Below are 21,430 nucleotides of genomic sequence, written 5' to 3'. Positions count from 1 at the left end.
CCATCAGTTGTCGGCGGCATCTTTGTTTTCAAAGGCCGACACCACTTTAAAGCTGTGGGTAGGCTTGCGTACTGGGGCTCCCACATTCACGCGTAGATTTCTTTGCCAGCTCTCCCAGTCCTTGCGGACCGTGCCTGCCATAGTATTCACCAGTAGCTTACAGACACTAAATAAAAGAAACGATGTTTCCAATTGCGCGATCTAAGCAAGGTGTGAGACTGCGCTAGTTGACAATCCACGGTGGTGGGCACAGCGCAACAGGTTACAAAATACGAAAAGAAGCGCTTGCCCCCGTCGTTTCTTTCCATCCTTTGTTCCGTGTCCAGCTGTGCACATCGGTGTTGAATCGAATATAGCTCTCCAATCACAACAGCCCCATACTCTAACCATTAGTGCACAAATGCACGCAGACTTCTCACTCGGCGATGTCAACTGGCTCTTTGACACAACTGGTGCAAGCGTCGCCTTGCCTATAACACGTGCCAGAACACGTGCGTTTGCCAGCTTTCGTAGGACCAAAGCGCAGGAATGAAAGGTGCCGGTAATAGTCGCCATTATCACTTTCTTTCACTGTCTTATCACTGTCTTCCCTCAACAAACATCAAACATTGCCTTCATCATTGTGACGTCACTGCGTCGCCATATGACAGTACGCACTCGCATGAACTGCCGTTTGCATTTCGGCATAGCTATTAAGCTATGATATCTAATATATTAAGATATTAAGCTATGATAGCTATTAGCTATCATAGCTATGATATTAAGAAGCTTTAGCTCGGGCCCAACTCCGATGTGGCCTGTTCGAATACATGTAAAACGCAGAAACGCTTTTCAGAGATAACCCCTGGACATTTGTTGCAATTGATAGAAGAAGCTAAATACTATTGATTTTTGGTAACGGAATTTCAATTTAAGGCATGAGTTGTTTTAAAATAATTTTCAAATACCCGAAATCTCGAAATATATAGAAGCACGAAGTTTACAAATTCATAGCTCTGCATTAAGAACACCTATCACGGTTATGTAAACGGCAGCCTTTAGATCATTCAAAGAGGACAAATTCAATATATCAATTTATACCTTACGTGAATTGGTTACGTTGTGTACAAGGGTTCTGCAAAAACTATATTTCCATATTGCAAAATTTTCTTGTGATTCATGTGTAATATATCAATTTTCTCCGCTTTAGATGTGCTATTAGATGCAACACACGGAATCGATATCGTTTTTCATTGTTCAGTTACAGAGTTGTAAACTTAATAGTCTCATTTTCTGAAAACTTGCTATATTTGCCAATTTTTCTTAAAATAGTGACGACAAAATCGATAATTGGAACGGAACAGTCACCAGATTAAGTTTTTTTTTTTTAATGCAACAAAACTTATCAAATTTGTTGCATGTTGAAATGTGAACATAGCCATGCTGTTTAAAGAATCACGTGGCGGGCGCCCCTCGTGGCAAGGAATTCTGCATCTCTTGATCATGGCATGAATCGTTGTTGCAGCCACTTACGGTCTTGGTAGATCACGAGGGATGCATGTAGGATGGTTGGTAATGCATCTTCAAGGGCTGTATGGTAGCGCGATTAAAATACGGGACAAAAGGAGACACACATGGACACACACAGCGCTAACTTCCAACAATGTTTATTATCGAAAACCAGGTCGTACTTATACACTCAGCCAACATGAGTCACAGCCACGTGAACAGATAAACCATCAGAGCGAAACATTTTTGTAATTGATATGTTAAGCCATGCGCAAAAATTTCAATTCTTTTTCAGAGTGAGCCAGTCACGATTTGCTGATACATGAATGTCCTAGGGCATCAATCTGCTCGGCTTCTATTATAAGTCTAGTGAGTTCGCACTTATTTCTACTAGTAATGGTTGTTGATTCGAAGAGAGGGGAGCACTTATGTTGCTTACAATGAAGGGAGAGATACCCATCTGATACAACCTTCTCGACTTTATTTTTGTGTTCGCGCAGTCTATCATTAATGCATCTGCCCGACTGTCCGACGTAATACCTCCGACACGATAAGGGTATACGACATATAATTTACGTCTTACAATCTCTAAACTTCTTCCTGTGTTTAACTTGGCAGCTAGGAGCACTTTCTTTCTTTTCTGGTTTTCTTTTCCTGCACAAGCTGATTAGTTTGTTAGGTGCAGAAAAAAACCGCATCAGTGTTACCTCGGCGGGCAATTTTCTTCAGGTCGTGCGACAACCGGTGGATATAACGTATAACTGTTGATCTTTTTTTCTGGCGTTTACTATTTCCTTCCGCACGTTCAGAAGTTCCAGATTGCTGCACTTGCCTAAGTATAACATGTGCAACTGATGCCAGAACATTATTGGGATAACCTGCTTCATGTAGTCGCTTGGCCTGTTGTGTGAAGGCTTCGTCAGTGCAATGATGGCATGATTTAGTAAGTGCGTTAGTAAAGCACATTTTCACAATTCCTTTTTTTGCCAGTTTAGAATGGGCTGAATGATATGACAACAACGTTTTATTTGTCCTGGGACTGTAGCACCAGCAAGTTACATCATCACCGAAGGTAAATTTAACATCAAGAAACTCGATATGTTGTTCTATGGGCACTTCGAACGTAACTTCAAGTGGACAAAGGCACTCGCGTATAATATTACTAACAACTGTACATGCTGTGTCAAAATTGTCTAGCTTAACATTGACAAACACTAAAGAATCAAGAAATCTAAATATTTTAACAACTGTTGTATCATTGATGCGTGAACACAGGTCTCTGTCTAGCTTAGCTAAGTACAGGTTGCTTAAAACATGCGCTAAGCAGAATCCTATGCAGAGCCCTTGTTATTGAAGGTACGGAATGTCATTTCTTTACACAAATGTTGACTTCATGTACAAGTATAAAAGTTCTAAAATATATTCAGCGGTTGTGCCCACTTTCGTACTAAATATTACAGCCCCAAATGCATCTATACATGATTGAACACAACTTAACAATTCATTTTGTGTGCAAAGAATAAACAAAAAAATTTGCGCATGGCTTAACATATCACTTACAAAAATGTTTCGCTCTCATTGTTTATCTGTTCACGTGGCTGTGACTCATGTTGGCAGAGTGTATAAGTACGACCTAGTTTTCGATAATAAACATTGTTGGAAGTTAGCGCTGTGTGTGTCCATGTGTGTCTTCTTTTGTCCCGTCCTTTAGTCGCGCTACCGTACACCCCTTGAAAGTCTTGATAGACTAGCGTTTTTTCTCAACATATCAAATTTTACGGTCCGGGTCGTTGAATATAACATTGGTACTGTTGATCCCTGGCCTAAAAAGAGAGCATTCCAAATTGCCTTCGTGTAGGCCTCTAGGTAATTGGCGTTCAAAATATGGTGGCTATGACGCTACCTGGTCACTTTCGTCGTCATTTTCTGAATAGCAAACCTTGACCTTATACACTGGTTTCCGCTATTTGCTGGAGTATGCTATGTGGACATCATGATGGTGTGCAGATAAATACAAATTCGCTTATCTTAATTTCTTAAAAACTGGGCAACTGAACAATCTCGACCATGTGATGCGATGCTGCTACAAAATTTGAGCAAGAACAAAGCAGCGGCAAGCGCGATATCTTCCTGGTGTAAAGTTTCTTTGAGAATCCTCTTGGACTTTTCTGACCATGGCTACTGGGTGCTACTGCCCTGACGAATAGCTCATAAATAAAATAAAATTCAATAACGTGCTTGATGATGGGATCTAACCTCGGCCTCCCAGAAAAGCAGTCCGATACTTCAATAATTCGGGTCGCAATCACAAGTATACTATTATCGTGTCAACCTTAACTAGCTTCAGAAGAACTTGAGTTTGGGCTAGTTGGTGTTTACTGCGTATCACATTGACCGCTAAGGAAGACGACGACAGGGGAAAAGAACACAAAACGACGACCCGGGCGGTGACTTTCAACTGAGTCATTCACGGCAACCCGTGGCACTACATAGGCAATTATACCATGCGCAGCACGCAGCAACAAGATCACATATCAGCCTATAGGAACAACCACTTATCAAAAAAAATCTTGGCTCTGATTGAACCAGCCTAATGGAAGTAACACTAACACAGCCTTGGCATTTCTTTCTTATATATAGCTTGTCCCCATAATCTTTACCTTCTTGGAACGTGGTTTACAGGGCAGACATTGCAGTGCGTAGGCAAGTGCGCCAATTCGTCTTTAGTCAACTTTTGTTCATGTACCCTGGCTCGACCATTCAGTCACCATCCCTTCTGTCGTATATAAGGCTCGCCACATGCCAGGGGGATTTCATAGACAACTCCTACGTTGGATTTGGCATACGCCTTGGCATGCTTCTTGCCACAGCCTTACCTTCTTTTAGGATCACGAACTACTCCCGAACTTCCACTTGAGAATTTCCTGCGCTTTTAGACCTAAACATTTCCTTTGCTAAAGGCCACGCTTGCTGGCATGACTTCCCTTGGGCACAGAAGGGTTTGATGCCATATGACTCCTCCCAATCAAAGATTGGAAAACGAGGAGTACCAATGTTCTGCTTATAATCGGCTCTCCGGAAATCGTACGTGCACAGGTTACAGCTCGCATTTGACAGTCAGATTTCCCGTCTTAAGACGACAGGTTTCCCTGACTCGATGGTAACGCCAGCGGTGGAAACCCTCCAGCAGAAGCTAAAATGATTTAGGAGCAAAGCAAGGGTGAAGACGACTACTATGGCCGTAAGACCTCAAGTGGTACCGCATGTTCACAGTGTCACTCAAAACCTAAGGAAGGTGGCAGGCAGTGTGGAGTCCCCCTTGTCATCTCAGCCCCTTTTAAGGTGGCGCGGCTATGCCCTCGCACCAATGACCGAGCTAGGGAACATAAACAATAGTTAGCAAAACAAGAATTGGCGCAATTGCATGCGCACTGCAATGCCTGCCCCTGTAAACCACGTTTCAAGGAGACAAAGATTCTGGGGAGAAGCCAGGACGAGATTGCACGCGAACTGATGGAGGCATATCATATAAGAAAGAAGGGCCAAGACTGTGTTAGTGACACTTCCATTAGGGTGTCTCAATCGGAGATAGTGTTTCTTTATAAGTGGTTGCCCCGCAAGGCTGATGAGTGGTCTTGTTGCTGCGTTCTGTGAATGTTAAATTTGTCTATATATTGCCACGGGTTGCCGTGAATACATCAGTTGAAAGTTGCGCAGCACGTAGAACATTGCGTAGCACAGCACGTATCAGCACGGCGCACGGCGAGATAGTTTTGAGCGAGAGCACATGTGTGCGTGCAAGTTTTCTTTACGCTAAGGACGCAAGAATGAGGCGGGCAAATTTATACCATATGATTAACCGCTTCCCAAAAACTCCGCTTTACAGATATTTCTATATGTGCTTTGTATCTGATTTTTTTTTTTCGATGATGTGAAGGGGAAAACGCGTGTCTCTGTGACCTGTGACTAACCAGCATTGTTGACTAACTCTCCCTTCGTCTCCCCCCCACTTCCGCCCCTGCCCGCCACAGGAGCAGCACCCAAGCACAAACCACAGGGCGAGCCCGGGAGGCCTTTCGGCGGAGCAGGAGAACAGTCTGCTGCGGCCTGCTGCGCCGGGCCTGGCCGGGTTAGACACCAGCGTCAGCGCGACCGATGATCTCGGAGGGGGCGAACGGCCCGCGTCGTCCTGCGGCGTCGGCCCCGTGGGCAGCGGCCAGCGGCTGCGCGCCGTCGCCTCGGTGCTCGCGTGGCTGCGGCGGCCGCAGCTGCTTCCGAGGCAGCTGCCACCAAAGCCGCGCATAGCCAAGGCCATCGATTACTTCTCGCGTACCGTGTTCCCCGTCCTGTTTGGAGTCTTCACCTTCGGATTCTTCCTGGCGTACGCCGTGATCGGCCCGTCGGCCGAGGAGAACTGGAAACTCATCGAATACTAGACGGCGCTAAGGCCGACGTGCACGCGTCATCGTTGCCGTGTCGTACCGTCGTGTCGAGGAGTGGCGGGGAGCCACCAGCGACGCCCGGTGAAGGTGCATTCGAGAAAACTGTGCAAGACGTTTACTGCATTGCTGAAGTTGAGCATGCTCGAAGCGACAGGACCAACACTGACCCCGTACTTTTCCCAGCTCTGCAATCCCCGTACCAGTCCCCATATGCAGACTTCTTCGCGCGACCACATAAGTTAGTATGTCAGATGCACTCACTCATTGAGCAAGCTTATGCTACCACTATGCTACTTATTTCGGTGTCTCACTGCGCTTTACATGCCTGCATGCGTTAAGGTTTCGGCAGAAGGGTAACCTCAGTGCAGCCTGTTTAGCCTATCATCACCCCTGAATGTCGCAAGGTGACATCTCTAACCCATGATTCGTCGCAAGACGTCAGAAACCAGCGCTGGGGCTCCCCGCCACGCCACGGCACAGCGGTAACACGGTAACGATAATACGCGTACGTCAGGTTACAGACAAACACACACAGCAAAAGAAAGAAAAATATCTCGTAACTAACCAGAGGCTCGCCCTTCCACCCACCACCCTGCCGAAACCGCCACCCAACGACCGCCGCTCCCCGTTGGCATCACTCCTTCTTACCTCTTCGCAGCAGCCGCAGCAACAGCAGCAAGTAACACTTTGCGTTCGCGCTTGGTCTGTGATGTCCTCTCCTGCACACTGACCACCTCCACTTCCCGCTGCTTTTTGCACCGTGCCTTGTTTGTTTGCTGAGTCCAAAAAAGGGTTGTGCTGGGACGCTTCGACAATCTCCCCGCGTGCCTCCGCGCTTTCCCCCAAACTCCCGGGAGACCGCTTGTTAACTGGCCGCCGCCGACGACGTGCTGCGAGTGGTGCATCTTTTTCTATATGACTTTTTACCGATACTGTTACGTTATCGACTCATCGGTCACAAACTGTATTGTTGTGACACCGACGGTCAAACGACGACCCGGAGGTGGCTTTGTCGGCGAACGCGCGTCTTTCTGCAGGAGAGGTTTTTTGAGTGCCCGCTTTGGGGGAAGTTGACAATAAAAGAAGGTACATAAATGTTGCAGATAAATAACTGGGCCAAGCCAAGTTTATAAGCGCCAAGAAGACGAAGGGGAAGAAGAGGAGGCTCAGAAAAAAAAATAAAAAGAAAGAAAGAAGACGTTTACACCGACTAGGCAGGAACGTCATCGTCGAAGGAGACTCTGCACAGACGAGGCCGTCGCTCTTCTTCCGCCTTCTTCGCTGGCCACCGACTTTCCCGTATTTCTTCTACAGAGGTTTCAAACTATAGAGCATCTTTTTCTCCTGTAGGCAGACACCTTCCACTCTTGTATGCAATTCCGTTCTCGCATAAACACATGAAATAAACCAATTTTTCGAATTAACGGGCTGTCTTTCGAACTTAGTTCAGCCTGCGACTGTCTAAGTAAATGATGCCGACACGCGCGGCGTTTCCACGCAATCCATTGTTCGCGATATGTTTCAAGATCGGAAAAGGATGGATCAGTGCGCGCTGTATTTTGGCAGCATATGCGAAGAGGTGCTAAGTATTGTGCACAGTAATCATCACATTATTGAATCAGTGAACGGTGATGTGACGCGCCCCACTAGAGTAACTGACTGCAAGCGACCTTCTTCAAACGTTGTGAACGTTACTGTGGCGTTATAGTGTGCTGCATTTTAGTGCCACTGCTTCGTATTTCGATTTAAACAGCTGTTCTTTCTACCCTCCTGGATACAAAGGAGATCGCACATGTCTACTCCGATGTTAAACGGTTGTGAACAGCACGAGAGGCAAGCGTACAACGGATACTTCTTAAAATGTAATGGTGCATATCGGAAATGGCGTTGACATGGCGTCATTTATCAACTGGGCCGAACATGTATCCGCAACAATGTTCAGTGACAGAGAACAGAAGGAAGTCTTTCGAAGGCTTTCGGTACCCTAAAGGCAAAGGTTAAAGAAACAAAACGCAAGATGGGACCAGTAGATTACCTACTTACGCTAGCAGTGTATACAGGGTGATCATCTTTAAGTTTTATGGGATTAAAGATGAATAGCCTGTTCCAGATAACATAATTCTAGGCCTTGAGCTGGATTATTCATAGGTGTGGACATTATTTGCACAAGAAATCGAAATAAATATTCAAATAATTAACAAAAGTTCACTAATTATCTTTCAGATTGGCACAAATTGCAACTTACGAATTGTAGCCGGGGAGTTTCAGAATGACAGCAGTTTGAAGATATGCGTCATCAAACTTTCCGTGAAAAACGCACTGTTGCTCCACGTACTATTTTAACAAAATGCTCGTTTGTGCATTGAAGCACAAAAGTAACTGGAACGCCCATGTATCTTGTTCCACACTCTGGGAACGTCTCGAAACTGGTGCCATCCCAGAAATTAATTTCAAGTGGATACGTATTATAATTTCACCAGCCACAATTCGTAAAATGCAATATGTGCCGGAAAGTAATTAATTAAGAAGTTCATTAAAACATCATTATTAGTAAGTTGAACATGTGTTCCGATTTCTCGTGTCAGTAACGTCCGCCTATTTGAGTAATCCAGCTCAAGGACAAGAATTATGCTTGCCACAGGCGATTTCTTAAATTTCTATAAAATTATTAATAATCAGCCTGTACACTGTCGGAAGCATCTAAGTTTGTTTATGAAAGCTGAAAAGAACTTACCCTAACACAACAACGAAGAAGAAATTGCCGTGTTTGAAAAAAAGAAAAAAAGATGAGACGCATTTTTGTACGTTTGCACCTTTTGTTGCCGTTCATCTTTTGCGACCGGCGGGAACTAAATTCAGCAAGCCAATTAATGGGACTGATTCGTTCATGCCAAATTTTTTAATGCGCGCGCAAACGAAATGCACAACACGAAGAACACCGAAAGGATTGCAGGTGCAGGACAGTGCGCGGTTAGCAGTTGTCTAGACTCTTATGCGTCGTCATATGTATATCATTGTGCATATAAGACAGGACAGAAATCACAAGACAACACGCCGCTATACATCACATCATTCCTGTTCGCACACGAAATCAAATTACTTTGTGCAGGTGATAAATTTAGAGATGGTGCACTGACACAAGCTCCTACACCCAGCTAAAGCGTGCTAACATAGGCATGAAAACATCCATGCATTTTGTTCTGTCCCTGCGTATTTGTCACGGTTCTTCGTGCTCTTCTGTTCACCTCAGCACCATTTAGGAAGGAAGACTACTTTTTTTTTTAATTCTCGCAGTGTCCCTAAAGCAGCTTTCGTGTAAAACATCTTGAAGACTGAAGACATCGCCGTGGCTAACAGTTTCTGATTTGCTGGTTACGGCGTACGTCTCTTTGGCAAGGTACAGAAACCTGCCTAAGCGAAAGTTTACAAAACAGGCAACACTAATCGAATTCGAAATTCCAGCATCTGCAGTTTCTCTGGAATTCTCAATGGTGTTTTAAGTTGCATTTACAAAATCGCGATGCCGCATTCCACAGTTCCACTTTAGGCTCCGTTTCGCCAACTTGGACGTTGAGTTCTCCAATTATCCATCCGGTCGGGGCCCCGGTTCTGAGCTTTAACCACCTTCCACTGAGTGATTTCATTTGTGACACAAACACAGTGCCACACTAATTTGATATTATCTTTTTTCTTGTCTCTAAAATTCTGATGCAAATTCCGAGTTTTATTTCTTGCATCTTCGAGCAATGCTGCACGATTTCGCTCCTGTTTCTTTTCTACGACGTTTTTATTGCTTTTTATTTATTCATTTGTAGCTTACTGTAAAAGTAACGCCCACATCTTGGAAGATAGCTTGTTGGGGGTACGTGCCACATCTGCCTTCGCTTTAGGCACACTACAAGCAACAGCAACAAACATCATCATCATTAATAGTTAGGGTTAGCAAGCACATTGACATCATTAACATACAGGCCATGACTTGCGTGTCGGAGGAGCAGCAGCGAGAACAGCGATGGCGTGCGCTGAGTGAACAACTGTTGTCGGAGCCAGAGCTTGCGTTCCACGAGCAACGTGCCCACGACCTAATCTGTGCGGAACTCGCGCGCGAGGGATTCGCCGTTCGGCGCAACTACGTTTTCAGCACGGCCTTCCGCGCAGAGTACCAGTTCCCGCCTGAGCCAGGTGAGTGTGCTGCACTGCTGCTCTCTCCATTGTTTGCAGCCGAGAGAAGGTGTGCGCCTGGTAACGTCCGTTTCCTTCATTCCACAAATGGTAGAGCCTAAGGCTCGAGGAAAATGCTGGCCAGTGCAGTCAGAGCGTGAGGGTATAATTGGTTCATTGGCAGCCTTCGGTAAGGCACGTATCAGCTAACTTTCCAGCCAGAAGACCCTCTTTGTTTTTTTGTTTTGTATTCTTCCCTGTTTTCCCTCAAGCTTCTTGCTTACGCGTGTACATTCCTCCGCTTTTCTCTTACACTTATTTGATATCGCAATTTACTGAGGTAAATTGCTTCTTTGGGATCTGCCTTTCTTAGTGCGCGTTGATTTGGCAATTTCTGGAGTGCCGCATGGCGTCGAAAGGGTGGATTAGGATAACGAGAAACGTCCATCTCCTCGTTAAACTGACCGTCTCGATAGCCCTCTAAATAAAAGACGACGTAGAGCTGCTTCTTCAGATTACGAACAAGGCTGACAGCTGACAAGTACTGGTTCATATCAAGACCACATAAAAGCGTTGATAATACTGCTTTATGATTTGTCAATTTGTCAACTGGACTTGGCCTCCCATTAAGGCCACCATAGCCTGCTCCACATTCATTTCTCTGTAATACCTGCCGTTTAGATAAATTTACGTCGGAGTACAATGCATTGATCGTGATAAGAGATAGAGTACTAAGAAAGGGGGCAAGAACGGGGGCAAGGAGAGATAGGTTTGTTGTTCATTGCCATAAAAAAATGGTAAACGTTGAGAATGGGGTTGTAATTAAGGTTAGCCAATTAGGGTTAGCTAAGGGGGCCAGCTAAAATTAGCAAATCTTTTCCACGAAAAACAATTGATTAAATACATGGTGCAAGATATAGTTATAAGACCTACGGTGCTCGGTCTCTAGAGGACTGATAACCGAACACAGCAAGTCTTGAAAACATACCTTGCATCATGCCTTCTAAATAACTTTTTTTTTCGTCAGACAGCTTGGCTAACGTTAGCTGAGACACCCCGTATAATAGGTGAGACGAATAAAGGGGAGAAGAAAGAAAATCAATAAAAACCCGTGCAATAGGGATGCTTCTTCCAGAGTTCCTGCTAGAACATCACGAGAACTTTTGAAGGGATGCAATATTCGAACGTCGAACAAACAATTTGGTAATTCGAACCGCTCGCAATGAATAGGGTGACTTACTTAGGGATGCAAACTTGCGCTAGCAATCTCAAATGTAATACATAGTGTGACACTACCGCCAACTTCGAAGAAAGCTTACAGTGAGGGCACGACAGACACGTAAGTCGCACCAGCACCGCGGTGGGATAGCAGCATCAGTCAGAAGTTACATAGAAATACTGCCATAGCGGTATCAAAAAAAAAAAAAAAAAATCTCTCGGTGCCCTCGGCGTCCCATCGTGGGAGGCCTAGGCCCAGCCGACTGAACTGCTGGTGCTCATTAAAGTTCACTCTCTCTCTCTCTCTCTCTCTCTCTCTCTCTCGGTGCCCTTCTACTCTGTGAAGAAGGATGACCAGCGAAGCTGTGTATGTGGGCCAGTTAATGGACAACTGCACCTCCGCCGCGGGTCAGCCCGGCATTGCACTATCTTCGGGATGGGCCCACGTATGGGGAGTGCTTAACGTCTGTGTCCCCTCCACAGCGGGCGGCCCTGTATTGCGCTATCTCCGGGATCGGCCCATGTATGGGGGTTATGTGTCTACGCTCGGACACGATCTTGATGGAACTAGCCCTTAACAGTTTCACTGTAAACTAATTATACATGTCCAACTTGTATTTTCTTGTTTGTTCAGATGAAGTGTATTTACTTTTCTGATAATAGTTTACTACTAATTACGAATCGCATATTATGCGTTGTGGGAGATTGCACCGTATTCCTGAAATTGCGACGCTATCTTGAGCTAGTGTTCATCTTCTCGTCTATAAAACATCTGCCCGCTAATCCAAGCAATATAATAGCGCCTAGTATTTATTCTAAATCTTCAGCTTGCTTTACGTGCCTATTTATTTGACTTCAGTGCCCGTGACGGCGATACGCCTAACTATGAGTACCTGCTGCTGCCAGTTCAGGTCGACCTGCAGCATTTTATTTGCGGAAGTGCACTTAGGAAAGCACATTCTCATTGGCTGTGCTCCACGAGGCGTCGAGCCATGAGCCAGGCTCCAATACTCATGTTGCCCTACTTGTATAGCAAACGGCGTTAACCCGCTGTGGTGGCTCTGGCATTGGCTTTGTGCACGAAGATCTGGGCTCGATTCCTGGCCACGGTGGACGCATTGCGATGACAGTGGAATGCAACATCGGTTGTGTGGGGAACTGATTGCGCATGCTAAAGACCTCAGGTGGTAACAAGTGGCATATTTATTGGATTCTAACGCGCCTTCAATTGTAACAAGCATACTGATTTTCATACTCGAAGGAGTTATGAGTACAACTCTTTTAAATGTTCGCTTGCCAATTTTTTTCTTTGTTTTAGTTGTGTGTGAGAGAGAGAGAGAGAGTAATGCCGATTTGTTCTCACGATTGAATAAAAATATCATCGCACCTGAGTTGCAGTAGACGGGAGATCAGCCATCGTCACTGACGGAGGCCTCCTTGTCGTCTTCAGCCGTTCGGAGCATCTCATCTTTGGTGCCGTCTACGACATTTGAGATACTGCAGCTCTTAAATGCCTTGTAGACCATGGCAGCCTAAGCATAGTGCCTCGATTGCACTACAGCGAAATGAAATGATCGAGTGGGCACAAACTTACCACACGTCGCACAGCTACAGGTACGTGTGGGTTGAATTGGATTACACAAATTTTAATGCCAATGGTGATATCTTGTCAATGTTGTAAACACTGATTTGTACTTGAATCTATAGTCCGCATGTCCTTGTTTAGTTATTTCTTTTTCCGGAAGAAAGACTGCGCTTCAGAATCGAGTAACTTGGGTAATCAGAAATCACCGACGCGATTGCCTCACGTAACATAAGGTCTGCTTTGAGAGGGTAAATCTTATCAGTCATGCAATGTCGTGCACTTGAAAGAAATAAAAAAAACTGCAGCTACGGATGTGGCCCCAACTTACGATGATGCTGAAACTAAACAGTACTTAATTGTTGGATTGATGCTATAGCTGCGGTCCGCAACGCAGGCGCAGTGGAAAATTACGAAGCATCCGTGCATGACTGTTCGCTTCAGTGAAGTCGTACGTTACAGCTAGCAGTCACGATAAACTAGTTTCGCTTAGCATTTGCGAAAAGCCTTTGCAGCAAGATGAGTTTCTTTGCAGCGCCAGTAGAGGGCATCACTGTTGGACTTGTCTGCGAATACGACGCTCTGCCTGGACTGGGCCACGCCTGCGGTCACAACCTGGTAGCTGCCGGCACTCTAGCAGCGGCGTCCGCCATTCGTCAGCGCATGGAGGTGAGAGTAGGTAAAGAATTCTGGTTAAAAAAGCTGCGGATGCGGTAACTTTGTAGCCTAAGGCCTACAACTGAAGCCTTCCGCAGCAAAAGATCACCGTATCAGCAGCTACATTCCAAGGTGGTATTCCCTCTCAAAAGGTAGCCGAACTCAATAGTTCTTAAATTCGGGAGTCTAGAGAGAACCGGAGCCTGAGATTGCACACTGCCTAGCACAACGACCAAAAGGTATCGACTGTGCCAGGAACTTCATAAAGGTCCCGAATGGCTTCATAGAACTCTAAATCCCTTACCACGTCGGGACAACTGTTTCTGCGAGATCTTGATTTACATCACGAGCGAAGTACACATAAAGCTTTAAGTACGCGCCATATGCGCAATATCCGAGACCTGCACGTGCTTTGTTTATTTATTTTAATTCCAAGATGCTGAAGGCCCTTTTGGGCAATACAAGTACAAAATAATAAAAAATTGTGCAGGCATTCACAAAACTAACAAAGCCTCCTTCCGATTCATAATGAGGGTGAACTGAGCAAGTTCGTGTTGATCCATGTCAAAAATTTTGCACTACATTTATATACGTATCTTTCTGAAATAAACCTTCAGTTGATGTAAGCGCTCGTGGTGTGTTCTCTTCCTTTGTCTTTGTCTGGCTTTTAGAGTTATATTTTGGACATTATATTTCCAAAATTTTGACATATGTAATAACCTCGTTCCGAAGAACCAGTATCACTTCGCAATGACAATAGCAGATTGTCTAATTCACCTATAATGAGGAATAGGGGAGGGCTTGAAAACTGAAGAAGTGTTTAAAGTTCGGCTAGTCTGTATGAATTCATTGTAGCTAAACAGAAAGAAAACACCAATGCGGAGAAGAAGGGACAAGAGAGGCCACTGACATTTCACTAAAATTTATCGGTACGTGCACAAGTATACGGGCAGGGTATCACCATTATCACTCAATAACATCAGAAACAACTTGTTAAAAACAATAAATCATGTCCTAGCGAAGCTTCTCCTTCGGTGACAGCACGATCGAAGCCTGGACTACACACTCATAACCCGCTATGATAATAAGATAAACCTGAATTATCAGTCTAGTGAGAGCATGCTTATTGCTAAACAACCCCGCAGTTTTCTTAAACTCGGGAGACACATGCGGCAGTGCGGGCCCAGATGTGCTAAATCACACTTCTTTATGGCAGACGCATGCTTAGCCAAACGCTTGTTCCAGCAGCGTCTGTCCTATTTATTACCTCTCACATGGCAAAGGTACGGAATAGGCGATACCTGCTGCAAACATGACGAAGGGCTTTACATGCTTGACCTCCACAACCACTCCGTGAACTAGATGCATCCTTCTCCACTATCCACTCTACTACTAGATTATTACCCATTAAATGTCTCATTTCGTATCATCTTGTCATTATAGTAGTTTACATAATAGCTAACCGTGAACTATTGTTTATCACTGGTCGGTTTCATCTAATTAACCCAAATACTACAAGATTTGCCTTAAAATATAACATGTTACTGCCTGTAACACATACGAATTATAGGCAACCGACTCATGGGCTTCCTGGTTTGAAGCTGTGGAACTCGCTCCCTATCGATATCAAACGTGTGTTCTTCAAGTGTTGTCTTATACATATATAAAACATAGATAATTTGTTCTCATGTATCACTTTCTTGTATTAGTCCATTTCGATTTACCTAGTTTATTTACTTATTTTGCTATATATAATACCACTACTACAACTACATTGTACGCTGTTATTATTCATTTGTTTCACTTAATTATTAACAACATAAGTGATCGATGTTGTGCTAGTTAGTGCTCCATTTGGGAGGGGAAACATCGCGTTGGACGAGGACGAAGAAGTGTTGTCGATCTTTGTTTGTCCTTGTCGCAAGCGCTGTTTCTTCTTCCAAGTATTAACCAACAGGTCCCGTTTCAATATTATACTGTTGGGCATCTTTCTGTATACTATTCTACCGTGTAAAAATGTTCAAAAGGCAAATAATGCGCTACTATTACAGAGCACAAACTACCGCGCTGAAAACGCAGCGCCCACGCCATAGCGACTAGCCACCTGTTGGAGACCATGCAACCATAAAGCCATGGTTCGTTTCACCTTAACAGCCCGCCGTGGTTTCTCAGTGGCTGTGGTGTTGGGCTGCTGAGCACGAGGTCGCGGGATCGAATCCCGACCACGGCGGCCGCATTTCGATGGGGGCAAAATGCGAAAACACCCGCGTGCTTAGATTTAGGTGCACGTTAAAGAACCCCAGGTGGTCGAAATTTCCGGAGTCCTCCACTACGGCGTGCCTCACAATCAGAAAGTGGTTTTGGCACGTAAAACCCCATAATTTAATTTTTTTTCACCTTAACATGTAATTTCACCTAGGCGCATCACTTGCTCTATATCAAACCACAAAATCTATTTCCGATTATCGCTTGGCATACGCCTTCCGATTCTTGGCCAAACCCACAACGTGCATTAGCCGTATATTTATTGGAAAACAAGCACGACAATTACGACGATGACGAAGATGTTGACACCAACAACAATAGCAGTAGCAGTACCGTCGCCGCAAGCGTGACTGGTTGACGTTAAAATGCACCTCGCAGAAAGAACAGGTGCACGGTCGACTCGTGGTGCTCGGCGCACCAGGCTCCGAGGCTCCCCGGCCATGTTGCAAGTCGCAGCTGCTCGACCAGGGCGAGCTGTCGGGTCTGACCGCGCTCCTTGCTCTGCACCCTACCTCAGCCCGCGATCTCGGCTGCTGCCCCGGCATCGACCAAGAAACTGCCGGGCAGTGGCTAGACGTGCGGTTTCGCGGTGCCGCGGCGCTGGACGCTGCCGTGCTCTCGTACTGGGTCCTCGCGAGCCGCTGCCGCGGCATTGTCAGCCAAGGGGGAAGTAATCCGTGCGAACCGACGACCCGCTCCGAGTCGCAGTACGTGCTCCTCGCCTCCGACGACGCGCAACTGGGCGAGCGGAGGCAGGCGGCCGAAGACGCTCTGCTGGGCGTCGCCAAGGCGACAGGCTGCTTCCTCGAGTGCCGCTTCGGCAAGCCCAGACCCCGGCCTGTCTTCAGCCGTACCCTGGAACAACTGTACTCCGCGGAGGTGCAGAAGACAGGTCAGAGCTGCACTCCTAGTGTCTCATATTCACAAGTGCAACATGAGTGCAACAGCTGATATTTCAAGTCATCGGCGTGACTGAGGCAAGAGTGCTGAATCAAGTTTTCACTCAGGTCACCGCTTGTGCTCGCTCGGGCTCGTTGTGACGCCTACTTCCTCGTCTTGCCATTAGTTTACTGAAATATATGTACAATATCATTAACTCTTCTTGCCGGCTTTCAAATAGCGAGTACTTATCTGTTCCTAAACTGTCTTTGACGCGCAGTTATCATGAATTGAACTCTAAGCCGTTTTCTCTTGCACTAACACATTAAAGTACAGTTTGCTCCTCACATATCATTGACCTAAGAAATTCTTTACCTGGCAATATATGTTCCCTCCCATCAAAGGAATTTTTCACCGCACTAGCTGGCAATGTAGCCTAATCGCGTTTCCTCGATATGTTGTACAAATTCTAATTGAGTTTCTCAAAACATGTTTATTGTTTGGCAACTTGCACATTATGCATGTAGCCGCGCCTGCAATAGCCTCTCCTGGGCTGCTGTACGCTGAAATCTAATGAAATAAATATACTTTCTGTGACGTCATCTCACACTACTGCGTTATACCACATTTATGGCACTAGCCATGGAGGAAGGCGACAAACAAAAATGCGAGCTTACGTCACGCATCGATCCTTCCAAGCCAGCTCTCCATGAAGCCATGTGCTTCAATCTTTTATCCCTCGGAAAGTCGGCCCAACCCGGAGCTTCGCACTCGGCGAACTCGTCCCGGTGTGCTTGCTTCGCAGTGGTTTTTAATCAGTGTACGTGTGTCCGGATGATTTGCCAACCACTCTTCGCGCATTTTTTCTCGATATGCCCGTGCAACTTCGGTCGTTTATTGCAACGTGTGCACTTATCGTCTTCTTTGACACATGAGAGTGCAGCAGCCGCACGTTTAAGTCGCACCCGTTGTCTTTACAGACGAGCGTAAGCTGAACGAGGGTAGCCCAGCCGTGGAAGACACTAAACCTGACCGTGAGAGGATCTCGTGTTGTACTGACTTTTAATGCGGTACCATTAGGAGCGTGAAAGGGGAAAAAAGTGTATGTGTGCGAAGTGCAGGAAGCCCGTCACGTTGTAGGGGTAGAAAGAGGATGGGAGAGCTTATAATATATATATATATATATATATATATATATAGGGTGTACCGACATTCAAGCACCAAGATTTGGATTGGATCATGGGGTTTAACGTGCCGAAACGACGATTTCATTATGAGAGGCGCCGTAATGGGGGTATCCGGATCAATTTTGACCACCAGGGCATCTTTAAAGTGTCCTCACTGCACGCGACACAAGCGTTTTTACATTTCACGCGCATTTCACGTGACCTTGTGCTAAGCAGCGCAACACCGTAGCCGCTAAGCCATGGCGGCGGGTCACGCACCAAGATTTAAAAATACGCAATTACCACGTAGCTGGACAGAACCAAGGTGATATTGTTTGCCGCCGCTTGTAGACACTGAGATTGTTTTTTTTTTTTTTTGCACTCCGCCTAATTGCATAATTAGTTTTATTTATTCAATCGACTTCTCAAATAATACAACTAGATTGAAAGTGTCAATGAGAATATCGTAGAGCAAAATGAAAAACAACTTTCTGTCGCTCAATACGTACCACATGAGATGCTTACACGCAAATCGCCTCGAGCGTCGAGTCGCGCGGCAATGTGCGTGCACGCACGCACACGTGTGCGTACGTGCGCGTGTGTGTGTCAGCCTGACATTGCCGACTTTGAGTGAGCCACATGGCCCCTCTGTCCATGCAGGCGTTCCCCCACCCTGGTTCTCGTGCTCCAGCGGCCAATGGTACGGCGCCTGGTCGGACTGGGGCAGGGTGTCACGAGCGTTGCCCTGCCTGCGCGCCTCCTACACGCTGCCGGGTGCCTTTGGTGCGCCTCATTCGCGCGCCTTCGCCGAAGCAGTCTCGACACCGCACGCACTGACCGCCACCTTCGAAGCCGCGGATGCGCTGGCAGCCACTGCCCTCAAACTTCTCGTTCAGCGGGACGACACCTTAGTAGCCCAGCACCGGCAGCAACAAGCACATGTGCCGCTGACACGCGCGCAGTAAAATGATAGATAGATCGGGTTGCAGCTTGTGCTGTAAGCGAGCTCCTAAAGTACTGCAAGGATTTCTATGTGTATTTTCTCGCTGATGCTGGGTTCCTCTCAGATATCACTCGAGTGTGCAGAAGTTTACACGAAGAATGTTCAAAGCTTTGGGATGGGGCTCTCCACTGGCTGCATAGGTTTCCGCCCAGCATTGTCAAATTTAATAAATATCTTTCCTTTCGTCTTTAGTCCCCCTCTCTCTCTTTCCCTTAGTAAATATTACGGACTTTAATAATCAGCCACGGACCCTTCAGGTCTTTCACCGGTTTTCATAAAATGCCTGATCGGCTCATCCGTGCAAAGTTTCACGCTGGCAGGTATTCCCGTCCACCTTTGGCAATCCTTGGAACACCGCTTGCGGGCTCCTCTCGATAGAACTGCGTTCTTGGCAGCCGACGCTGCCGTTAGCAGGCGTCACGCGTGCCACTGGAAAGTAACAGTTTCGGACAGTATAGCATGGGAAGACTAGGACAGATGTTTTCGCTGCAAGTGGCTCAACAAATTACACTCGAATGGGGTAAGAAAAAATGCCAGGGGTGGCAAAATGGTTAAAGATATAGTTTAGCATGTCCATGCTCATATTATACAACTGATAAAGAACTCTGAACTAACAACTCGCGTTCAGGTGCAAGAGAACACAGATACCTGAGCTTGCTACCGGAATGGAGATATTGTAATACTGCTTTGAACAGAATAAATAAATTATTGACTTCTATTGATGTTCGATGAAACGGGATTTCGCTTTATGACTGGTAAACACCCGCCAAAGAGCGACATAAAAAAACGAAGATCAAAGAAAGAAATGGTGGTTGCAAAACATGACTGCCTGTGGATGATTCGCTCGTTTTTGTCTGTCGCCTTGGTATGTCTGTCGGAATCGCCGGATAAACTGACACACCGGTAACGAAGGCGGAAGTAACCGTATTACATAAGTACATAAGGCCTAATTCATCAAAAAGCCATCTCACTGTCGCCGCATATAGTATTTCACGGAAACGTGTGATAGCTCATGAAAATATGCACGAAAATATTTTTCAAGTCACTCTCCTGCATAGGGATTGCAACACGACACTCGCACAAAATAGATTTGACGCAGTCTGAAAAGTAACGCCAGGTTTTCAAAAACTTTTCTCATTTCGAGACGGATTCGTGTTTCTTTCTTTCTCGTTCTTTCTTTTTAGGCTTGGCGACTGTAAGAGCGAGATAGCGCGCACTTTTCACGCCGGCATTTTGAGCCGAAAAAAAAAAAGTGCGAAGCCTGCAATTTTTTTCAACCAGCCGGCGCATATTGCATCGTCCTAGCGCGGCACTTCAAAGTCGCACCGCAGGTTTTGTGGCTCTTGCTGCAACGAAGCTCTTCAGTTCGGGATATACATGGCGGTCGCCGTCGAAGAGAACATTTTTTTTTTCTCCAATCCACGCAGCAAGCCATGTGTAGCGGCACTCTAGAACGCTCGGCCCCGAGGATTTAGTGGAAAGGATTAAAGCTAAAGCTTCTGAAGCGGCTGTGCATTGCTTGGGAAAACACTTTGTTCGTGCGTTTGGTGCAATTCGAGTGCCTGCTCTAGGAGAGGTGAAGACAGTATGTGCAGAGTAAACAAAGCGCGTTACCCTCGCCAACCGCTGTTTGCTCCTTCCAAACGTCTTGTTCCATTCGCCATCCTCTTTACTCGCACACTAAGGATGAAATCGACGAGGGTAGCTTTCTCGCCTACACGAGGCAACCGAGAGCTTAGCAGCGATCGGTTTATATTCGCCGCCCCTTTGTAAACATAGATGTCAGCTCCCCCTACTCATCGGATGCTGTGTCCTTCTATCTTATATCCGAGGGAAGTCAACTTCAGCCTGATGAAACGTTCAGTCCGAGCACTTTGAGGAGTATTAAATCTCTCGTATGAAGCGCGATCCAGTGACGGTGATGTCGCTAAGTGCCTTGCAAGCAATACGTTCAGTAGGGACGACATTTAATTTGCACGAACATGCTAATGATGACGTGTTGGACGGCATGCTATCTTGAAGTGGTGTGGCAGCACTCGTTTGCAATGCCTCACTCGTCAGCACTCCGACAGAACGCGGGCACCGGCCACACCAAGCACGACAGTTACTAGAACAACCGGAACGCGATATGGCACCGACGTCCGCGGTCGAACCGAGTGCCAGAATAGACACGGTCTGCGGGAAACACACTTTGATCATTTCGGTGTCTGATGGCTGACCTCTTACATTCGTGCAAATATGAAAACAGGAAAAGTCCTTCTGTCATTGTGTTCACTCTGGTCACCTACAACGTGTTACGGTATGGTACAGCTTTATTAAAAACGGGATGGCTAAACGACCCATTAAGGGTAATAGAGATGGGTAATTCGGAAATGAGAACAGGGCCCGTCACCGAGGAATGCTTCCCTGCATGCTTACAACGTGCGGAGAATGCCTGATTCAGTAGCAAAGGCGAACAGCACTCGCAGGACACTGTCGGCCTCAGCCGAAGGATGATTTCCCTCCTCGAAGCTGGCCACTTGTCCCCGGTGCTTTCGTCGGAGGGATCCATACATTGTGCACTTCCACG

At 46.1% G+C, this 21,430-nt stretch overlaps 2 protein-coding genes across 4 annotated transcripts in view; both read left to right on the top strand.

The window, feature by feature from the left end:
- The window catches only part of pHCl-1 (pH-sensitive chloride channel 1), an 87,117-nt gene extending 79,763 nt beyond the window's left edge, over positions 1–7,354 (top strand). For all 3 annotated transcript variants that reach the window (XM_050178875.3, XM_050178876.2, XM_055071118.1), the window contains exon 9: positions 5,520–7,354. In XM_050178875.3, the coding sequence (XP_050034832.1) occupies positions 5,520–5,924 (405 nt within the window). In that variant the 3' untranslated portion in view covers positions 5,925–7,354. The remainder of the gene's footprint in view (positions 1–5,519) is intronic.
- Positions 7,355–7,438: 84 nt separating this feature from the next.
- LOC126532123 (xaa-Arg dipeptidase-like) lies at positions 7,439–19,419 on the top strand. Its single transcript, XM_055071119.2, has 4 exons — positions 7,439–10,112; positions 13,427–13,560; positions 16,192–16,705; positions 18,519–19,419. Exons 1-4 carry the CDS (start codon positions 9,905–9,907, stop codon positions 18,821–18,823), a joined length of 1,161 nt encoding a protein of 386 aa, XP_054927094.1. The 5' UTR covers positions 7,439–9,904; the 3' UTR covers positions 18,824–19,419.
- Positions 19,420–21,430: the final 2,011 nt, after the last annotated feature.

The sequence above is a fragment of the Dermacentor andersoni genome, chromosome 5, assembly GCF_023375885.2.
Source record: "Dermacentor andersoni chromosome 5, qqDerAnde1_hic_scaffold, whole genome shotgun sequence".
Classification (NCBI taxonomy): Eukaryota; Metazoa; Arthropoda; class Arachnida; order Ixodida; family Ixodidae; genus Dermacentor; species Dermacentor andersoni.
This window is presented reverse-complemented; position numbering and strand designations above follow the sequence as displayed.

Coding starts and splice junctions, on each gene's coding strand:
- LOC126532123 (XM_055071119.2), top strand. CDS start 9,905: ATGACTTGCGTGTCGGAGGAGCAGCAGCGAGAACAGCGATGGCGTGCG. Junction 10,113..13,426: donor CCAGTTCCCGCCTGAGCCAG/GTGAGTGTGCTG, acceptor GTTTCTTTGCAG/CGCCAGTAGAGGGCATCACT. Junction 13,561..16,191: donor CCATTCGTCAGCGCATGGAG/GTGAGAGTAGGT, acceptor TGCACCTCGCAG/AAAGAACAGGTGCACGGTCG.